The 18,418-nt window shown below is 40.1% G+C and overlaps 1 protein-coding gene across 2 annotated transcripts in view; it reads left to right on the forward strand.

Moving 5' to 3' along the window:
- iars1.S (isoleucyl-tRNA synthetase 1 S homeolog) overlaps positions 1-18,168 on the forward strand; it is a 62,899-nt gene extending 44,731 nt beyond the window's left edge. For both annotated transcript variants that reach the window (XM_041591272.1, NM_001090928.1), the window contains 15 exon segments: positions 2,363-2,483; positions 3,002-3,093; positions 4,645-4,722; positions 4,830-4,951; positions 5,049-5,151; positions 5,262-5,345; positions 6,367-6,541; positions 6,711-6,823; positions 7,646-7,741; positions 9,243-9,419; positions 10,557-10,677; positions 11,682-11,804; positions 11,943-12,086; positions 12,169-12,300; positions 17,000-18,168. In XM_041591272.1, coding sequence (XP_041447206.1) covers positions 2,363-2,483; positions 3,002-3,093; positions 4,645-4,722; positions 4,830-4,951; positions 5,049-5,151; positions 5,262-5,345; positions 6,367-6,541; positions 6,711-6,823; positions 7,646-7,741; positions 9,243-9,419; positions 10,557-10,677; positions 11,682-11,804; positions 11,943-12,086; positions 12,169-12,300; positions 17,000-17,082 — 1,764 coding nt within the window. In that variant the 3' untranslated portion in view covers positions 17,083-18,168.
- The last annotated feature ends 250 nt before the right edge of the window (positions 18,169-18,418 follow it).

Genomic DNA, 18,418 nt, shown 5'->3' on the forward strand with positions numbered 1-18,418 from the left:
TAGTCTTAACCACCTGTCATCTGGCTGGTCAATTCTGAGGGTATATTGCTCCTAGAATGTTGCCACAATCAATCATTGATTCCGACGGGAGATGCCCAAAATATATCATAATGAGGCTGCATGCCATTTCCATGCATACCTACAGCTGTTTCTGACCACATTGAACTCTATTTACTGCTTACCACATGTACTATGCCAATGCAGTTTCAGTAAAGTATCCTGTTCTAATAATTGTGCTGTTTCAATCATGTTTTATTTTTCACAATTTGTACACTTTCCCAGTGGTCCTTTTCAGTATAGAATAACTGTTGTATGGAAGTGTGATAGCAAAATGCATGGAGAACCTATTTGAAAAACAAATAGGAAAGTTCAAAGACAGACAGTTAGTTCTTATCTGTTCCCAATGAACCTACTGCTATTTCAGAGAATTATACACGATTAAAAACCCGACAACCTAGTTAAAAGTAGGGATGCACCGAATCCACTTTTTTGGATTCGGCCGTACCCACAAATCTTTTGGGAAAGATTCGGCCGAATACCGAACCCTAATTTGCATATGCAAATTAGGGATGGGAAGGGGGAAACATTTTTTTACTTCCTTGTTTTCTGACAAAAAGTCACGCAATTTCCCTCTCCGACCCTAATTTGCATATGTAAATTAGGATTCTGATATGGTTCGGTCAGGCAGAAGGATTCGGCCGAATCCTGCTGAAAATGGACGAATCCTGGCCGAATCCCGAACCGAATCCTGGATTCGGTGCATCCATATTTAAAAGAACTGCTTCTGACGGCTGCTTTCTCTGTAAGTTAATAGCTATAGTAAGATCATTTGCAACAACCCACTAGTTCAAAAAGCTGCCCGGCCTCCTCTTAACTGCCTGAAAGTATGTCACATTTATATAAAGGTATGGGATCCGTTATCCAGAAACCCATTATGCTGAAAGCTCCGAATTACAGAAAGCCTGATTCCCATAGACTCCATTATAATCAAATGCTTCACATTTTTAAAATTGATTTCCCTTGTCTCTGTAATAATAAAACAGTAGCTTGTACTTGATCCCAACTACAACATAATAAATCCTTATTGGAAGCAGAACCAGCCTTTTGGGTTTGTTTAATGTTTATATGATTTTCAAGTAGACAAATTATGGAAAGATCTGTTATCCGGAAAACCCCAGGCCCTGAGCATTCTGGATAACAGGTCCCATACCTGCATCTATCTAGCGTAGGTTAATAAAACATTTATGGACTTGGTGTTTAAATAGCTTTTGTACAGATATGAGATCCGTTACCCAGAAACCAATTATGCCCCATAGACTCCATTTTATCCAAATAATCCAAATTTTAAAAAATGATTTCCTTTTTCTCTATAATAATAAAACAGTAGCTTGTACTTGATCACAGCTAAGATGTAATTAATCCTTATTGGAAGCAAAACAGCCTGTTGGGTTTATTTAATGTTTACATGATTTTCTAGTAGACTTACGGCATGAGAAAATTAGATCCCTAATCCAGAAAACGCTAGGTCCACAGAATTCTGGATAACCGGTCCCATACCTGTATAATCTAATAGTTTATCTGCTGTCTGCTGTGCCAGTTTGGCCCTACAGGATCTGACATACCCCCCCACTCTGCTAGAAAGGAAATTCTTGCTACAAATGGTACAAACGCTATTGGGAAAAGAATTCTGCAAGTGCAACGGGGGAGGAAAAGTATATTTTATTTAAATGTTTATTAAGATGTTTACATTTTTTTGTGGAACATGTACAGAGGAATAGAAAAAACACAGGTTGATGGCAGTTAATGTAGATAAGGTGTGCTTCAAAAGCGGATTAAGCTCTTTGCAGGCCCGGGTGCAAGCCGTACCCCCTGCCAGGGCAAAGTATACATGTAGTAAATAAAGCAGCAGCACTCCGGTATTTTTGAAAATTTGTAAACCTTTACTTAGATGCCATAGGCAACGTTTCGGGCTACGCAGGCCCTTTGTCAAGCCATTGGCTTGACAAAGGGCCTGTGTAGCCCGAAACGTTGCCTATGACATTTAAGTAAAGGTTTACAAATTTTCAAAAATACCGGAGTGCTGCTGCTTTATTTACTACAGGTTGATGGCAGTTAGCTCAAACACCGTAGGTTTGAATAAGCAATCTCAGATGCACTGATACAGTATATACAGCAGTATTTTTTTATTAATGGGCTAAGCATACTTTTATCAAATAAGGGCAGTGCCGTGTATCTCTTGTTTGCCTGACTTTGTACCAAATAAATGGTCGCGGTTAATAAAACACAGTAGAATGATCTGTGATTAGTCTAAGGAAAAAACTGCACAGCCCATTACATGGATGTCTCCTGCATACTTTCATAGGAAGAAGACATCCACTTCCTATTTAATGAGAGCATCAAACAGCAAAGCAGCAACATCATGGACAAGTGGATCATCTCCTTTACTCAGTCTCTAGGGCAGTTCTTTAAGGCTGAAATGTCTGGTAGGCAACTCTCAATTTCTTCTTCTCTCTCGCTCTACTTTTTCATCTATATATTTATATAAATTCTCTGTTGGGTTTTAAATCTATTTCCCTCAGACTGTACTCCTATGTATCCTTTCTCTCTCTCTAGCAATGAATGAAAAGTCGATGACTCTTTATGCTGCAAACGGGGTGATCCCAAAGTTTATTTCATGGTGCTCTTGACACAGTTCACAAGATCAAACACCCTTCATGACCCATGCGGTCCCGAAACGTTTGGTCTTGTGAACTGTGTCAAGAGCACCATGGAATAAACTTTGGGATCACCCCGTTTGATGCATAAAGAGGTATCGGCTTTTCATTCATTGCTGGCGTGTGGCTAGGCCAGTGCCAATACCTGCATCCCCTCCTGTCTAACTTTAATCCTTTCTCTCTCTAGCCATATTATCCTCTTGCTTCCAACTATGGATCTTAATTTTACAAACTGATTTAGACAGAAAGGAAGGGTGTTGCTTACTCTGTAATTTTTTCCCATACAGCCTACAGATTATACACAGTGGTCCCACGGCTTGTTAAATTTGTTGATATGCTCACAAACTGGTATGTGCGCATGAACCGAAGACGGTTAAAGGTAAGTTGACCTGGATGTGCCCATCCCATTATTACTCTGTTGTGTTATGTGCTGTCCTTCCATATTGAGACATATTGAGTGAAAAACCAGAATGTGCCACTACACTCTCTTAAATATAGAAGGAATCTGCTTAAACAGTAGTGTCACGGTTGATTTATGAACATTTTTGCCAAAACCCTATTAGTCCTGCCCATCTGTTCCAGTTCCTGCTGCCTCCTTTCCCAGGCTGTGCAATGGAGCTGATGGCACTCCACACTTTTGGATAAAAACCAATCAGCAGCTAGGCTGACCTAACAGCAGTGCTGTCCAACTTCTGTGGTAACGAGGGTCTGAATTTTTCTGGCCTACGTGGTGGAGGGCCGATAATGGAAGCCAGGCAGAGCACAGGCAGAGTGTGGCACAATTGGGGAGAGTAGGGCAGGCAGAGTATGGCACACACAGGGAGCATAGGGCAGGCAGAGTATGGTACACACAGGGAGCATAGGGCAGGCAGAGTATGGTACACACAGGGAGCATAGGGCAGGCAGAGTATGGCAAACAAGGGGAAGTTGTGCTCACCACTAGTTTTTAAAATCATTAGGCGGGGGTGCAATGAGGGTGTGACCACAAAATACAAATAGACAAATACAAGATTCCTCTGCACTCAACCCATTATCAATATATCTCTCTGTCTTAAATATATTGATAATGGGTTGAGTGCAGAGGAATCTTGTATTTGTCTACAGGCAGAGTATGGCACGCAGGGAGCATAGGGCAGGCAGAGTATGGCACACACAATGAGAATAGGGCAGGCAGAGTATGGCATGCACGGACCATAGGGCAAGCACAGTATGGCACACACGGAGTATAGGGCAGGCAGAGTATGGCACACACAACAAGCATAGGGAAGGCAGAGTATGGCAAACACGGAGCATAGGGCAGGCAGAGTATGGCACACACGGAGCATAGGGCAGGCAGAGTATGGCACACACAATGCGCATAGGGAAGGCAGAATATGGCACACACAGGTTCCATAGGGAAGGCAGAGTATGACACACACATATAGGGCATAGGGAAGGCAGAATAGAGCAGGAGACAGGGAAACCTATCAGGACTGTATGATGAACAGTTCATACTGTGCTCCAGTGACACAATGCTGGTGACCTTCCAGCATTTTGTCTGATGTGAGAACAATGTGGGCAGTCTGGGTCTGAGATGTGAACAGTACAGGGATTTAGGATGTGAACAGTAGAGGTGTTACAGGTGGTTCAGGGGTTATTACAGGTGTGAACAATGGCTCAGCCCCTCCAGACTGAGTTGGTATTTCACCTTTCCATGACCTGTCAAATATCTATAGGGCATAGGTGAAAATCCCATTGGGCAAGGGCTACATCGATGTGTTGATGCGATCTTCACCTAATTGATCTCTGTAGGCCTGCAGTATAATCAGATTGTTGCCTCCTGGGCAACCTTGCCAAACAAGCAGATTTTATGGTGGGCTTAAACCATTGTGTGCATTGAATTGTTTATTTATCCTACTCCTTTATCGTTACTTTCTCTATTTTGCGTTAGGGTGAGAGTGGTACAGAAGATTGCCAAATGGCTCTGGAAACCTTGTTCAGTGTCCTTTTCTCCATGTGCAGATTAATGGTGAGTAATACTGTTTGCTGCATTAATGTGGCATTGTGGTTTGGACCGTGATGGTACAAACAACAGGGACTAAAGATGAGTGGCGATGTCTTTTCTCATTAACACAGGCTCCATTCACACCATTCATCACAGAGATGATGTACCAAAAGCTGAGACTGTTAATAGATCCAACTTCCATGCAAGATAAGGACACAAAAAGCATCCACTATCTAATGCTGCCCATTGCCAGGTAATATCTTAGCAAGGAAATGGCAGAATATCTCTTGTAAAGTAAATATTTCCGTCTTCATATGCCGTGCTTATTGTCTTTGTGAAATCTTAACCAGGGAGGACTTGATTGACAAAAAGATTGAGGGTGCAGTGTCACGCATGCAGTCTGTCATTGAGCTAGGAAGAGTCATCCGTGACCGTAAGACCCTTCCAGTTAAGGTGAGTGATAAACATGGCTGTATTCACTATCTAATGATTTCTGTTGTGTCAGCAGATGCACTGACATGTTGCCTGCACTGATGTTAATTTGGCACTTTGTTCTCCTATAGTACCCACTGAAGGAAGTGATAGTCATCCACCAAGACTCTGAAGCCCTAGCAGATATCAAATCCCTGGAAAAATACATTAAAGAGGTGAGCAGTTCTATTAATGCATGTATCCCATGTAGCCATCCGGCTGATATTGAACAAAACCTCAAAAATTCTCCATCGGGCAGAGTTTGAGAGTTGTAGTTCGTTAGCATTTGGAGTACCGCATGGGTTGCCATAAATTGTTTCATGTGCTTGCAGAATTCCCAGCATCCACCCCTTCTAATAGAAACTTGCTTTAGTAGGGGCAGAGTATGTTACTCCATAGAAATTACCAATGCAAATTGGTCTCTTTGATGTTCCACTGGATTATCTACATTTCAGATTATTAATTAACAATGACATTTTGCTTTTAATTGCTGGAGGGAGTTCTATTTAGACTGTTCCCGATATCCATTATTCTTTGCATTTTTATCAAAGGCTTTGCTTTCCAATTGACGTTTGATTTGTATGTCAAGACTTCCCTTTAAAAGAAGCTGCTTGCAGATATTAAGCTTTTGGTCATACGGCAACTGCATTTTGATGGCAAGTATGACAAAGAATTTATGATTTTGGTGAACAGGTATAAAAGAAACGCACTTTTTGGCACCCATAGGCATCCTTTAGACCAGTGATCCCCAACCAGTAGCTCGCGAGCAACATGTTGCTCTCCAACCCCTTGGATGTTGCTCTCAGTGTCCTCAAAGGAGGTGCTTCTTTTTGAATTCCTGGCTTGGAGGAAAGTTTTGGCTGTATAAAAACCAGGTTTACTGCCAAACAGAGCCTCAATGTAGGTTGACAATCCACATAGGGGCTACTAAATGGCCAATCACAGCCCTTATTTGGCACCCCAAGAACATTTTTTATGCTAGCGTTGCTCCCCAACTCCTTTTACTTCTGAATGTTGCTCACGGGTTCAAAAGGTTGGGGATCCCTGCTTTAGACCCTCCGCTCACCCACGGGCCTAAGCACGCACACACGTGACCACATATGCAATTCTCAACCTGTCTTTGTAAAGTATGTATATGCTGGTGGTTTTCCAGTAAATGTATATGATCTAATGCCTGTAATGTTCCTAATTGTGCAGGAACTTAATGTGAAACAAGTTACAGTTTCCACAAACAAAGACAAATATGGGATCCGGCTAAGGGCAGAGCCAGATCACATGGTACTTGGGAAACGGTTAAAGGGGGCTTTCAAATCAGTTATGGCTGCCATTAAGGAACTGAAGAGCAATCAGTTGGAAGAATTCCAGAAGACTGGTAAGGATATCATCATTTTCCTTTTTCTTTTTTTTTTAACAGAGCTTTGTTGAACAATTAGACCTCTATTAGATGGCTGCCTTAATGCTTTTGTGTGTTGGTGTGTGTGTGTATGGTAATAATTAGGCACATCTCTAAGTTTTTTTTTGTATGGTTTTGTGCCTTGCAGGTTCCATAGTTGTGGAAGGCCATGAGCTACATGAGGAGGATATTAGGCTTCTTTACACTTTTGATCAAGTATCTGGAGCAGATGCTCATTTTGAAGCTCATTCAGATGCCCAGGTAAGAATCTTCCCACAACTCTTATTCCACCAGTATAAGTTTCTTGGCATTACAGGTATGTGTTCATGGTTTCCTTAGTAAGACCACTTTTAATTATTGGGTGGCAAAAGGTCTTTGAGGAACAGCCCTAAATGCATTTATAGAAAGGATAATTAAAGGGGTTGTTCACCTTTAGATTACCTTTTAGTATGGTTTAGAGAGTGATATACTGAGACAATTTGCAATTGGTTTTCATTTTTTATGCTGTTTGAGTTATTTAGCTTTTTATTCAGCAGCTCTCCAGTTTGAAATGTCTGCAATCTAATTGCAAGGGTCCAAATTATCCCAGCAACCATGCATTGATTGAATAAGAGACTGGAATAAAAATAGGACAGGGCCTGTATAGAAAGATGAGTAATACAAACTAGCAATAGCAATAAATGTGTAGCCTTATCGAGTAAATGTGTAGCCTTATCGAGTAAATGTGTAGCCTTATCGAGTATTTGAATTTAGATGGGGTCATTGACCCCAAATTGAAAGCTGAAAAGTGTCAGAAGAAGAAGGCAAATAATTAAAAAACTAAAAAATAAATAATGAAGACCAATTGAAAAGTTGCTTGGAATCAGCCATTCTATAACATACTAAAAGTGAATTTAAAGTTGAGCCACCCATTTAAATATGACTGACTGTTTCTATCTATTGTTACAACTTTGTCTCTCAACGTACATAGCAGGCAGAGAATTTCATTCATTAATACTTGTGTTTCTTCCCTAAAAGTTTTGTTGCTTCTGGACATTGACACCAGTCTTCCTTACCTCATCTTTTTTTTACTTTTCTCTGCAGGTATTAGTCTTGTTAGACGTTACACCAGACCAGTCCATGTTGGATGAAGGTGTTGCTAGAGAAGTGATTAACCGCATCCAAAAGCTGAGGAAAAAGGTCTGTTTCTGCTTTTTTTTTTTTTTTCAAGCATTACTAATTCTAATTTCTTGCCGTTGGAAGCGTCTTTTTTAATAGTATCTCATTTTTAGCTTGTGCACACCTAAAGTCTACTCAGATAAACCCAATCCGTTGTGTTCTTCTTTCTGGTGTAATAACTAAACATAGCATTTCCACATAATAAATGTATTTTTGGCGACAGATAATTGCATTCATTGTAGTTATATTATCAGATAATTGCTCTTCGCCTTTTAATACCGTTTCCTTGACCCTTGAAAAGATTAGAAAGAGCATTGCAGCTGATGAAAAATATCCTTAATACTCTTAAAACATTGCCAGCAGACACGCAGCCTTTAAAACTTGGAAATGCTCCTTTTGGGGGGGGTGGGAGAGAATCGTTTTGTAAAAGGCCCATTATTGGAGAGTCTCATCATAATTAGCATCCGTTTTCATTTCTAGTACCTTATTGCTGCAACTTTAAATGACCTTTGATGTCTATAAAACCAACTATTTGATGGTATAATATTGTCTAAAGGAATGGCAAACATAATCTTTAATGGGATCATTATAAAAATGAGTTTCCTTAAGCAGGAGACAGTGACCATGTGCCTAAAGTCCTGATGATGTTTTTGTTGCTGTAAACTCCATTTAGACAATTTCTTGAACTTCTTGAAATTAACACGCTGGGGCATTTTTAACAAATCCAGTCATAGGTTTCAGTGGACATAAGAGTTTGGACGCAAGACCCAAGGATTTTGTTTTTATTAATGGCTGTTTTGCACTTGTTACAATATTTTCTGTAGACTAATACATTGGCCTATACATGATATGAAAGAAATGCAGCCTTTAGGGTAAAAATAACATTTCACTGTAAAGATTTTCAAGCCTAATTTCATTAATAATCTCATTGACGGCCAATTAGTTGTCTAATAATAGCTACACGCAAGAAGAAGATGTCCTTAAAGAGATACTGACATCAGAAAATAACCTTTTTTATTATCTATTATAACGTTGTCTTTGAATGCTATTTATAATTTTGCCATAAAACTATTTGCCTGATGCTTTTACATTACCTTTCTTACTACCCTGTTCCTCTATGAGGAGGCTGCCATAGTTGTGCAGCAGGAGTTAGCATTAGAAACTCTTGACAGGTTAAGAAGAGACAGTCAGGTTGGCAAAACAGTCAGGTTTAGGACCTTCAAGTGACAATTACTTACAAAAGTAGAACTATCTACTTTTGATGTAGATTAATATTTTGAAAAGATTGACTTGCCTAAATGAATTATCACTGCATGCTTTCTGTTTATTACATTTTTATTTGGCAATTTGTTTTTAAGAGATCCGCTGTCTGTTGCATCTCTGCCCTGCTTTGAATCAGCGACTGCAGATCTACTCAATGGGCATTTTAATATGTTTTCAAATTAGAAATATTCTACACTAGACCATAATTAAAGTTTACAGTCTGTGCATCTGTGGCATTTGACCTTGTACTGTTCTCCAGGGAAATTTGGTTCCTACTGATGAGATCACCATTTACTACCAATCACTCCCAGAGGGAAATTACCTACAGTCTGTTATTGAGAGGCACACTGACTTCATTCTAGCCACTGTAAAGTCTCCTCTGAAACCTTACCCAGTGCCACCATCTAGCAGTGTTGTTATAAAGGAGAAGACACAGGTATGTGAACTGAGTTGATTTGGATGGTGAGCTGACCTGTACCACTTTCCAGCAGTGACCTGTATTACTTCCTCAACAAAGATTCATAACCATGTGATGTAAAACCTTATTCTAAAGATTTTATTTAAAGGGAGAATGTCTGTCTCTAAACCCTTAGAATATTGATATTTTGTATTTCCCTGCTAAAATTGCCACTCTTGGCTTGCTGCAGTTAAAATCATAACACATCTGCCCTGCAGCCTGCAAAATCCCTTTGTCAGATATCATGGTAAATGTGTAGTAGGATGGTTCACCGGTTATTGACTCACCTGTGTGTGCCTTTCCAAGTATGGAGCTTCCTTAAGTATCGTAAAGCAGAGTTTAGCAATTATTGGTCCAGATACATAAGAAATTAAAGGAAAACCACCTAATGCAGAGAGAGGAGCATGTAGAGATGAGAATGGGAGATCAGAATGAAGGTGGGTTGGGTAGATAACTGAAAAAACCAATGAGCAACGGGTAAGGGAGCCCTGTATAAGGACTGAGAAATAGAAGAGCTTAAGCTTAAGGTTAAGGTAGTGAGTAGAATACAGGGGCAGAATACAGAAAACTATCACAGAAGAAAGGGAAGAGGGCAAGTGGCAGTAGGGGGAAGAAGAAAAAAAAATGGGAGGATCATATAATGGAAAGGCATAAGGGAACGTAGAGTAAAAAGCAGAGGGCAAGAGTAAGTAAGAGAGAAAACCAGTCTGGAGAGAAAGGGAGGATAGAAAGGGAATAAGGAGTTCAGAATTTAGTATCAAGTAGAATAAAAGGGAGAGTTGGTGAAATGGGGGGAAATAAGAATTGTGGATGAGGAAAGAATATTATAAATATATAAAATAAGTTTTTCAGATGAAAGGATTCAGATGATCTATATAGCTACATAGATATGGATTTAGCAAGGACAAAAAACTCTCATGTTCCAGTTGGCCTTCCAACATTTAAGTCTGTCAGTTTGTGGCCCACCCTTTAGCAGAAACTGAAACACATTAAACATTGGGCAAAATTAGGTCCATCTTCACTGTTCCAACTCAACTTGCTGTTTTTGCATGTAAACATAACTGAAATATACTCTTAAATTCCATTGTATCTAACTGTAATGTTTGCTCTATCTAGCTGAAAGGATCTGATTTAGAGATTACGCTGGTCAGAGGGTCACAACAGTCTGCAGCTGGAGATTCTGGTCCTGCCTGCGCCTACGTCAATCTAAAAATATCTGTTAATGGCACAGAACAAAGTAAGCCCTGAAATATTGGTTTCTTTTGCATACATAGTGTTTTTCAGGTTACGTAGTAGATATGTTTGGTAGAAGGAACACTACTGATAAATTAACTGTGTTTTCCAATTTGGTACCAAATTAAACAAGTTAGTCCATATGAGGGACTCCTAAAAAAGCCCGTTATAATATATGGGTTTGTCCACACAGAGTTGATCACCCAAAACAGCTTGAATGGCCCCATTGTCACCTGTGTGGGGTCATTTGCCAATGCAAATATGTTTTAGCTGCACTTAAAGGGATACTGTCATGATTTTTCTGGTGTAGTTTTAATTTCTAAATTACGTTGTTTACATTGCAAATAATTCACTCTACCATATAAAATATTATTCCTGAACCAACAATTGTTTTTTTAGTTGTTTTGGCAGCCATTTGGGGTCATTTTGCCTGGTCATGTGCTTTCAGAAAAACTGTTTTTAGTGCAGAAGTCTGCTGGAGCAGCACTATTAACTGATGCATTTTGAAAAAAACATGGTTTCCCGTGGCAGAATCCCTTTAAATTGATGCAGTCAGTGCAGTTTGGCCATCTGTATGTGGCCAAATCGTTCAACATGTGACACTTAAGAGGGAGAGTAATTATAATCAACATCGTTGATTGAAATGTTGCTTTTGTGAATGTTTAGTGCTGCTCGCAATGTAAAATCATTCGCTGGTGATTATTATAATGCTCATTATTGCTAAGCTAAGGTAAGCGTTGGCATCTGCTCTGTAGTTTCGATTGTGAAATTTGATTACATCGCACGTATGCAAAAACCATTTGTTCACAAACTTTGCGAGGAAGTCGTTGAGGTCTCAAATCGGTTCTAAAGGACACAAACAATGGAAATCAAAGGTGTTTGCAAACGTTTTTTTGCTTTAATGAAACCTATTACATTCCCCCGATAGACTCACAGTTACGTTTAAATTGAAAACAAATAAATGATTACCTTATGCTATACAGCTTCTCTTCATTTGCTCTGTTTTAGGTGGTTGCCTGCTGCTAGAGAATCCTAAAGGAGATGCATTATCTAAGCTGGCTGAGCTCAAATCTGCTGTCTGCAACATATTCCATCTGAGCCCCCAACTTAACATGTACTGCGGCAAAACAGGTTAGATCTGAAGAGGTGTTTGTCTCCTTTATGTCACACTAGATAAGGAAAGTGTATGTAATATATGCTTCAGTCATAATTCTTTTAAAGCTGTTCACCATGGGAATACTTCTACTTGTGCTTTTGTCTCACCTCTAGAACTTCGGAATGACTGCAACCTTTTAAGTCTTAGTGGGAAAACCCTGCAAGTATGTTCTGCCTCACCCGCAGAGGTATCTGCTGATGGGAGTCAACTGCTGTGTCAGTATATCAATCTTAGGCTTCTAAACGAAGAGAGACAAGGTAATGCATAGTCCTGTTTTAGAATCGTTACTTAAAGCCTGGTGTGCATGAGTGTGATCAATATGCGTGTTCATCCGTTTAGGAACACTGCTATTGGAAAACCCTCTTGGCCAGAATGGTCTGACTTGCTCTGGTTTATTCCATGAAGTGGCTAAAGTTTTCGGCCTTCGAAGCAGACGGTTTCGATTGTTTTTGGACTGTGCGCTTAATGAAGGTGAGTAACAAAAGCAATTTAACGCTTTGGAGCCAGTTAACATCTCAGTTGGTTATGGCAAATCATGCCTACCTGTTTTGCGCACTTAGAGAGAATTGGTTTCATGAGAACTTCAGCTCTTCCTAATTACAAGAACAAAGGCTCCTCGCTGGAGACCTATTTTGCAGAAAAGACAGCTTCTAGCACAATTTATAGCTTACCAAGGAGGAATCGAGCCTTCCTTTGTGTGTCAGAATGTAGGACAGCTCCCGCTGGTGTGCACGCAAGGAGCAAATCCTCACAATTATATAAACTGCAGAGCCTTGGTACAGGGTTTTATTCTGTTTGGAATGTGTTCTAATATTAAGCACATTGGTGTTCAAACAATACTCCTACATTACACTAAATTGGTGAAGCTCAGCTGACTATTGTCATTAAAGGAACAGTTCAGTGTGAAAATAAAAACTAGCTAAATAGGCTGTGCAAAATAAAAAATGTTTCTAATATAGTTAGTTAGCCAAAAATGTAATGTATAAAGGCTGGAGTGACTGGATGTGTAACATAATAGCCAGAACACTACTTCCTGATTTTCAGCTCTATAACGCTGAGTTAGTCAGCGACTTTAAGGGGGGCCACATGGGACATAGCTGTTCGGTGAGTTTGCAATTGATCCTCAGCATTCAGCTCAGATTTAAAAGCAACAGTTATGATTCATGTGCCCCCCCCCCTTAAGTCACTGAATGTTTACTGCCTGGTAACAAATCAGTGGCAACCAAGAGAGCTGAAAAGAAGGAAGTAGTGTTGTGGCTATTATATTACACATCCAGTCACTCCAGCCTTTATACATTGCATTTTTGTCTAACTAATTATATTAGAGACATTTTTTATAAGATCCCTTATTCTAGATAATGGCCCCTAAGCCCGAATGCGTATATTTATATAATCTACAGTCTGGTCATTTCCCTATGGGACCAGACTGTAAATTATATCCTTATAAACGGCGCGTTCTGGCATCCGAACGCGCCGTTTATAGCTTAATGCGTCAGCAGTTGTCACTGCCGCACTCTCCCTACAGCTTTTCCTCCTGCCTGTCTACCTCACTTCCGCCTTCACTCAGCACGCTCTCTCGCGCCTCCTATTAAGGTCGTGCTGCCTTTCCTACCTCTCCGTTCTCCTTTTGTCTCCCACCCTCTGCTGCTTGCTCCCTCAGTGTCTCTCTTCCTCTTCTGTTCCCCCTCCATTACTGATCTTGCTTCGTCTGCCTCAGTCTTCCTCTTCCGCTCCTCCCTCTGCCCCTCCCACACCCTGTCACCATTCTCTCCTGTTTCTTCAGCGCTCCAATCCTCCAGGCTACTTCAATATTGCTCCATCTGCCTCTCTCTCTACTCCCCCTACTTCTTCAGTCACACTCTATCTGCCCCTCCCACACCCTGTTACTCTTCATCTCGATCTGTTTGCTGCTCCCACCCTCCAGCTTCAAACTTCAGTCTCACTGCGTCTTTCCCTCCCACCCACGGCCCTCTTGTGCCATCAATCTTCTCTCTGTTTATCTCACTCAGTTCATCTCTGGTGTTGCCCACCCCCCTGCATTTTACACCCTTTGTGCCTTTCCCCTTCTGCCACTTTTTAGCTTAAAACAAAATAACTGCAACCATGTGGTCAGGATGCCACAGAACTTAGGTTAAAGGAGAAGAATCATACAAGGGGAGACAGTAAAAAAATTAAAAACAATGTAGATTATAATGGATAATGTACCCCCTACAGGAATTTATAAAGATATTAATAGTCACCTCAGAGTTATGTGACCTGTATAAAAGCCTACGGCCTCGTAGTTTTATATGGTCACGTAACTCCTCGGTGACATAATATCTTTATAAATTACAGCAGGGTTTACATTATCCACTATATAATACACATGAACCATGAATATACTGTAAATTATATAGTGAATAAAGTACCCCCTCTTGTAATTATAAGGATATTATAAGTTACCGAGGAGTTTCATGACCCAATTAAAAGACGAGGCCGAGGTAACTTCTAATATCCTCATATTTTGCAACTGGGGGTACTTTATTATAATACACAAATTTCAGTGAGTCATGTGACAGAAATTACATCACTACTCACTGCTAACCACTGACATCAGAACTCACCGTTTATTAGGATATAATTTACAAGATATTCATGGCTTTTGTGTATTATATCCTTATAAACGGTTCTTAGTGATGTCATCCTTTATAAGCAGAGCTTGATGTCATTTCTGTCACATGACTCACCGAAACTTGTGTATTATAATAAAGTACCCCCTGTTGCAAAATATGATATTAGAAGTTACCTTGGAGTTCCATGACCTGTATAAAAGCACTCTACCTTCGGCCTTGTGTTTTTATATGCTCATGGAACTCATCGGTAACTTATAATATCCTTATATTTTACAAGAGGGGGTATTTTATTCACTATATTATTGCTCTTAACATTCTGGAGTCACTGACCTAAACAACCAGCAGGTCCTACTGGCAGTTAGGCAGGTTAAAAAAAAAAAGTTAAAAGGTTGAACTTGATGGACGTGTGTCTTTTTTTTTTCAACCTAACGTACTATGTTATTATTTAGGCACTTTCCCATTGATTCATCTTGTTAGTTGTTGGCAAACTGACCAACTATCATGGTACCACATACTTCTCTTATCCAGTGCCTCTCTTATCCAGGTCAAATAGGTTGAAACTGCAGCTAGTCGGCTTTGACTTCACCTTTAAAAACATTACTTACTCTGTAAAGTGATTTCTCCTTTAAGACTAGGCAGGGCAGAGAGGATATTTACTTGCCTAAGCCTCCTCTCTTCTATTACCTGTCCTGTGTCAGGGCTCTAGTTTGTTCCAAACACTTGCTGAAGAGGAGAATGACAGGGATGCAGAATCTGTGCCAGTGGAGTTAAAATAAACTCCCTTGTCACTTGTGATAAGTATATTGCTTTTCAATTTTAGAGACAAAATTCAATTACTGGTATCTGATTTCCAATCCAAAGCACAGTCTCTAAAATAAAATCAATCCCCCAAACAATTTTACCAACCAAAGCAAACATCATCTGTATTCTAGTAAATACATGCCAACAATGTTTTTGCCTTTTATTGGAGACTTCAGAAGTATTCCATAATCTTTATGGGTTCCTCAAGTCAAAGCTTTATCCTGTTCTTGTATGATTTAGGCTTCACACTTCCCTTACAGCAGGGCTGCCATTAATCCTGGTTTTGTTATGTTCTTCAAACAAAGTAAAAGTATAATATGCAGTAGGTCCTCCAGAAAATGTGAAATGTATCTTCCAGTGTGTATCATTAAAGGATTCTATACAAAATCGGGAGTCCATATTAATCAAACCAAGCCCACGGGACTTGCCCCAGTTCAAAAGGGCCATCAACTATAGAAAAATTTATATCAAAAAATGATATAAGTCCCAAAGCTTTCTTCAAGTAAAAAATATTAATTTATTGAAGTACATTTTAAAAGAATTAAAGCTGGTACATACTACCCCCCATATCCCACCTTACGCGTTTCGCACCCTCCGGCGCTTAGTCATAGGTGTGTCAAATGTACTTCAATAAATTAATATTTTTTACTTGAAGAAAGCTTTGGGACTTATATCATTTTTTGATATAAATTTTTCTATCATTAAAGGATGGCAACTTGGCCAGGGCACAGCTTTGGTAAGGACATAGGTTTTGGCTAGTAGTCTTCACTGGTCTTGAATATCAAGGCTTAACAGTAATGATCATTGTCTTTTGTCTTACCTGTTATACAAAGGTGCACATGAAGGCGCAAATTCACTAACCTCCGAAAATTCGCCAGCGACGGCTTCACTCACATCGCCACACTTCGCCAGGTGTAGATTTGCCAGGACAACACTAATTCACTAAAATCCGAAGTTGCGCACAGGGCGCCAAACGCTGGCAAAGTTGTACTAGCGTTACTGCCCCAATCGACGCGAAGTTGCGCTAGCGTTAGCTAATTTGAATACGGCAGGAAGTTAAAGTTGAATGGACGTATATGTTGCAGCCAATACATTACATTACACAAGCCCGGGAAACGGGGAACCTTAATAAAATAAAATAGTTATATTGCCCTACACATGAGCCCAGTGTATAGTTTAGGTGCCATATGTTAGGCTGCAAAAGATCGTACATTTTTTCTGGGGTACCCAGCTTCCCCCTATATTTCCGAAAAATGAAAAGACGCCAGCATTTTTTGGGACTTAGAAAAATATTCAACTATTTTTTGAGGAACTTCTATCTACTCTGTTGCACTTCGCCTGGTCTGAGGTGGTGAAGTCAAGTCTGGCGCAAGAGTGCGAAGTAGCGCTAGAGTCTATCTCCTTCGCTTGTGAAGTTACGCCAGCGTTAGTCACTTCCCCCTTTAGTAAATTTGCCCCGTAATCTCCAGGGTGGAAATAGAAAGAAGGCAGATCCAACAGCTGCCGGAGGCCCACTAGTATAGAGGGTCTAAAGGGGCCTTGACTAATGAACTATTTAAATATCTATAGTGGAATCCAGTACATCTTACACCACTTCCCTGGGATATGTTGATGTTATAATATGCATATAACTGAAGGCTAGCCGTTAACTTAGCAATTGTAAAATTCTTATTGTCAATGTTTACAGTATCTGTGCCTATGCTGTCTTTATCCATAACACAAGATTACTTTTGTGTCTTCCCTTTTCCTTCATATAGAGTTGAAGCCTGGTACAGCACTGTCAAGCCTTAATGAGAAGACCCTGTATGTCCAGGTCCTTCCAACTACAGCTGAGTGTTAGCTGATCCTTTCCCTGTTTGAACATCTGTGCTTTTACCACTGAGCTGCTCCTAAGGGATTCAATATGCAAATGCCCTGTATCCTTGCAGGAGAACAGACATTGTGCTGTCCAGACATTGAAGAATTTTACATTGTAACAATGAAATAGTAGTGCCTATGCTGACAACCTGTCTCTGATGTTGGTGCCTATTGTTTTGAGTTAGTGGGATTGTGGTTCTCCTTATACACTCAAGAGAAACAGCAGCTCAGACAATGACACAATGATTACATGTTATGTTGTACTACTATCCACTGAGACCTATAAGGGTCTGTCCACACAAGCAGATTCGGGGGGCGACAATCTCCCCAAACTGCCTTCCCCCTGCCCTCCTCCGGCTAAAATGTGCGAAGGCACATGCAACACTTCGTTTTCCTCGTGAGGCGACTTCGGAAAACGAAGCGCCGTGTGTGCCTTCCCCCAGGTGATTTTCATTTAGCCGGCGGAGGACAGGGGGAAGGCCGTTTGGGGAGATTGTCGCCCCGAAGAAGAAGAGGCGACTAATCTCCCCGAATCTGCACGTGTGGCCATACCCTAAAAAAAAATATATGTCCAGTCTTGTATTTTACACTAAATAGCCAGTACAGTATAAGTAGCTTATTGTATGCATATTGTGTAACTTTTATGCATAAATTGCATTGATCTAGGCGAATGGCAGCTTTCGTGTTTCTTGTCAAAGCTCTCAAGCATTCTTTCTAGATCTTAAATTAACAGCTCAAGTGATTGAAAAATATAGTGATTTTCCTGTTGACGTTCCTGTTGACTACTGCTGTTCTATGCATACAACAAGCTTTGTCTTTGTACTTTACATTTAATGTAAAATAAGCAAAACAATAACTGTCACAGTGTACATTTCCCTATAAATATCAGATAGGCGTGCATCCTGCAGAAGCTGTTTATACCCCTAACTTCCAGCTCAGGTCTGGGACAGTTTTATTTATTACCAAAGTTTTAACCATTTGACTGCAAAATTCTCTCTGATCTATCTGTATTTTGGAATTGGATTCTACATAGTACTCCTAGGCAATTAAAAATCTCTTTCAAATCTAATCTGTCTCAATCTGGTGTATGGATTATTCAAAATGGAGCGAGCAGAATGGTGGGCACTGCTTTACAAGTTCCTATGTATAGAAGCGATGTTATGGACCCATACGCTATTTCCATCTATCCCAAACATGTTTATTGCTGCTACTGAGCTGTAGCCTTACAGCTTTCCGATGGTTCCATCTGAATGACTACAGTACTTCGAAAAATATAATGGTTTTCCCATTCCAGAGCTCTTTCATTGTTTCATATAAAT

The sequence above is a fragment of the Xenopus laevis genome, chromosome 4S (assembly GCF_017654675.1).
Source record: "Xenopus laevis strain J_2021 chromosome 4S, Xenopus_laevis_v10.1, whole genome shotgun sequence".
Classification (NCBI taxonomy): Eukaryota; Metazoa; Chordata; class Amphibia; order Anura; family Pipidae; genus Xenopus; species Xenopus laevis.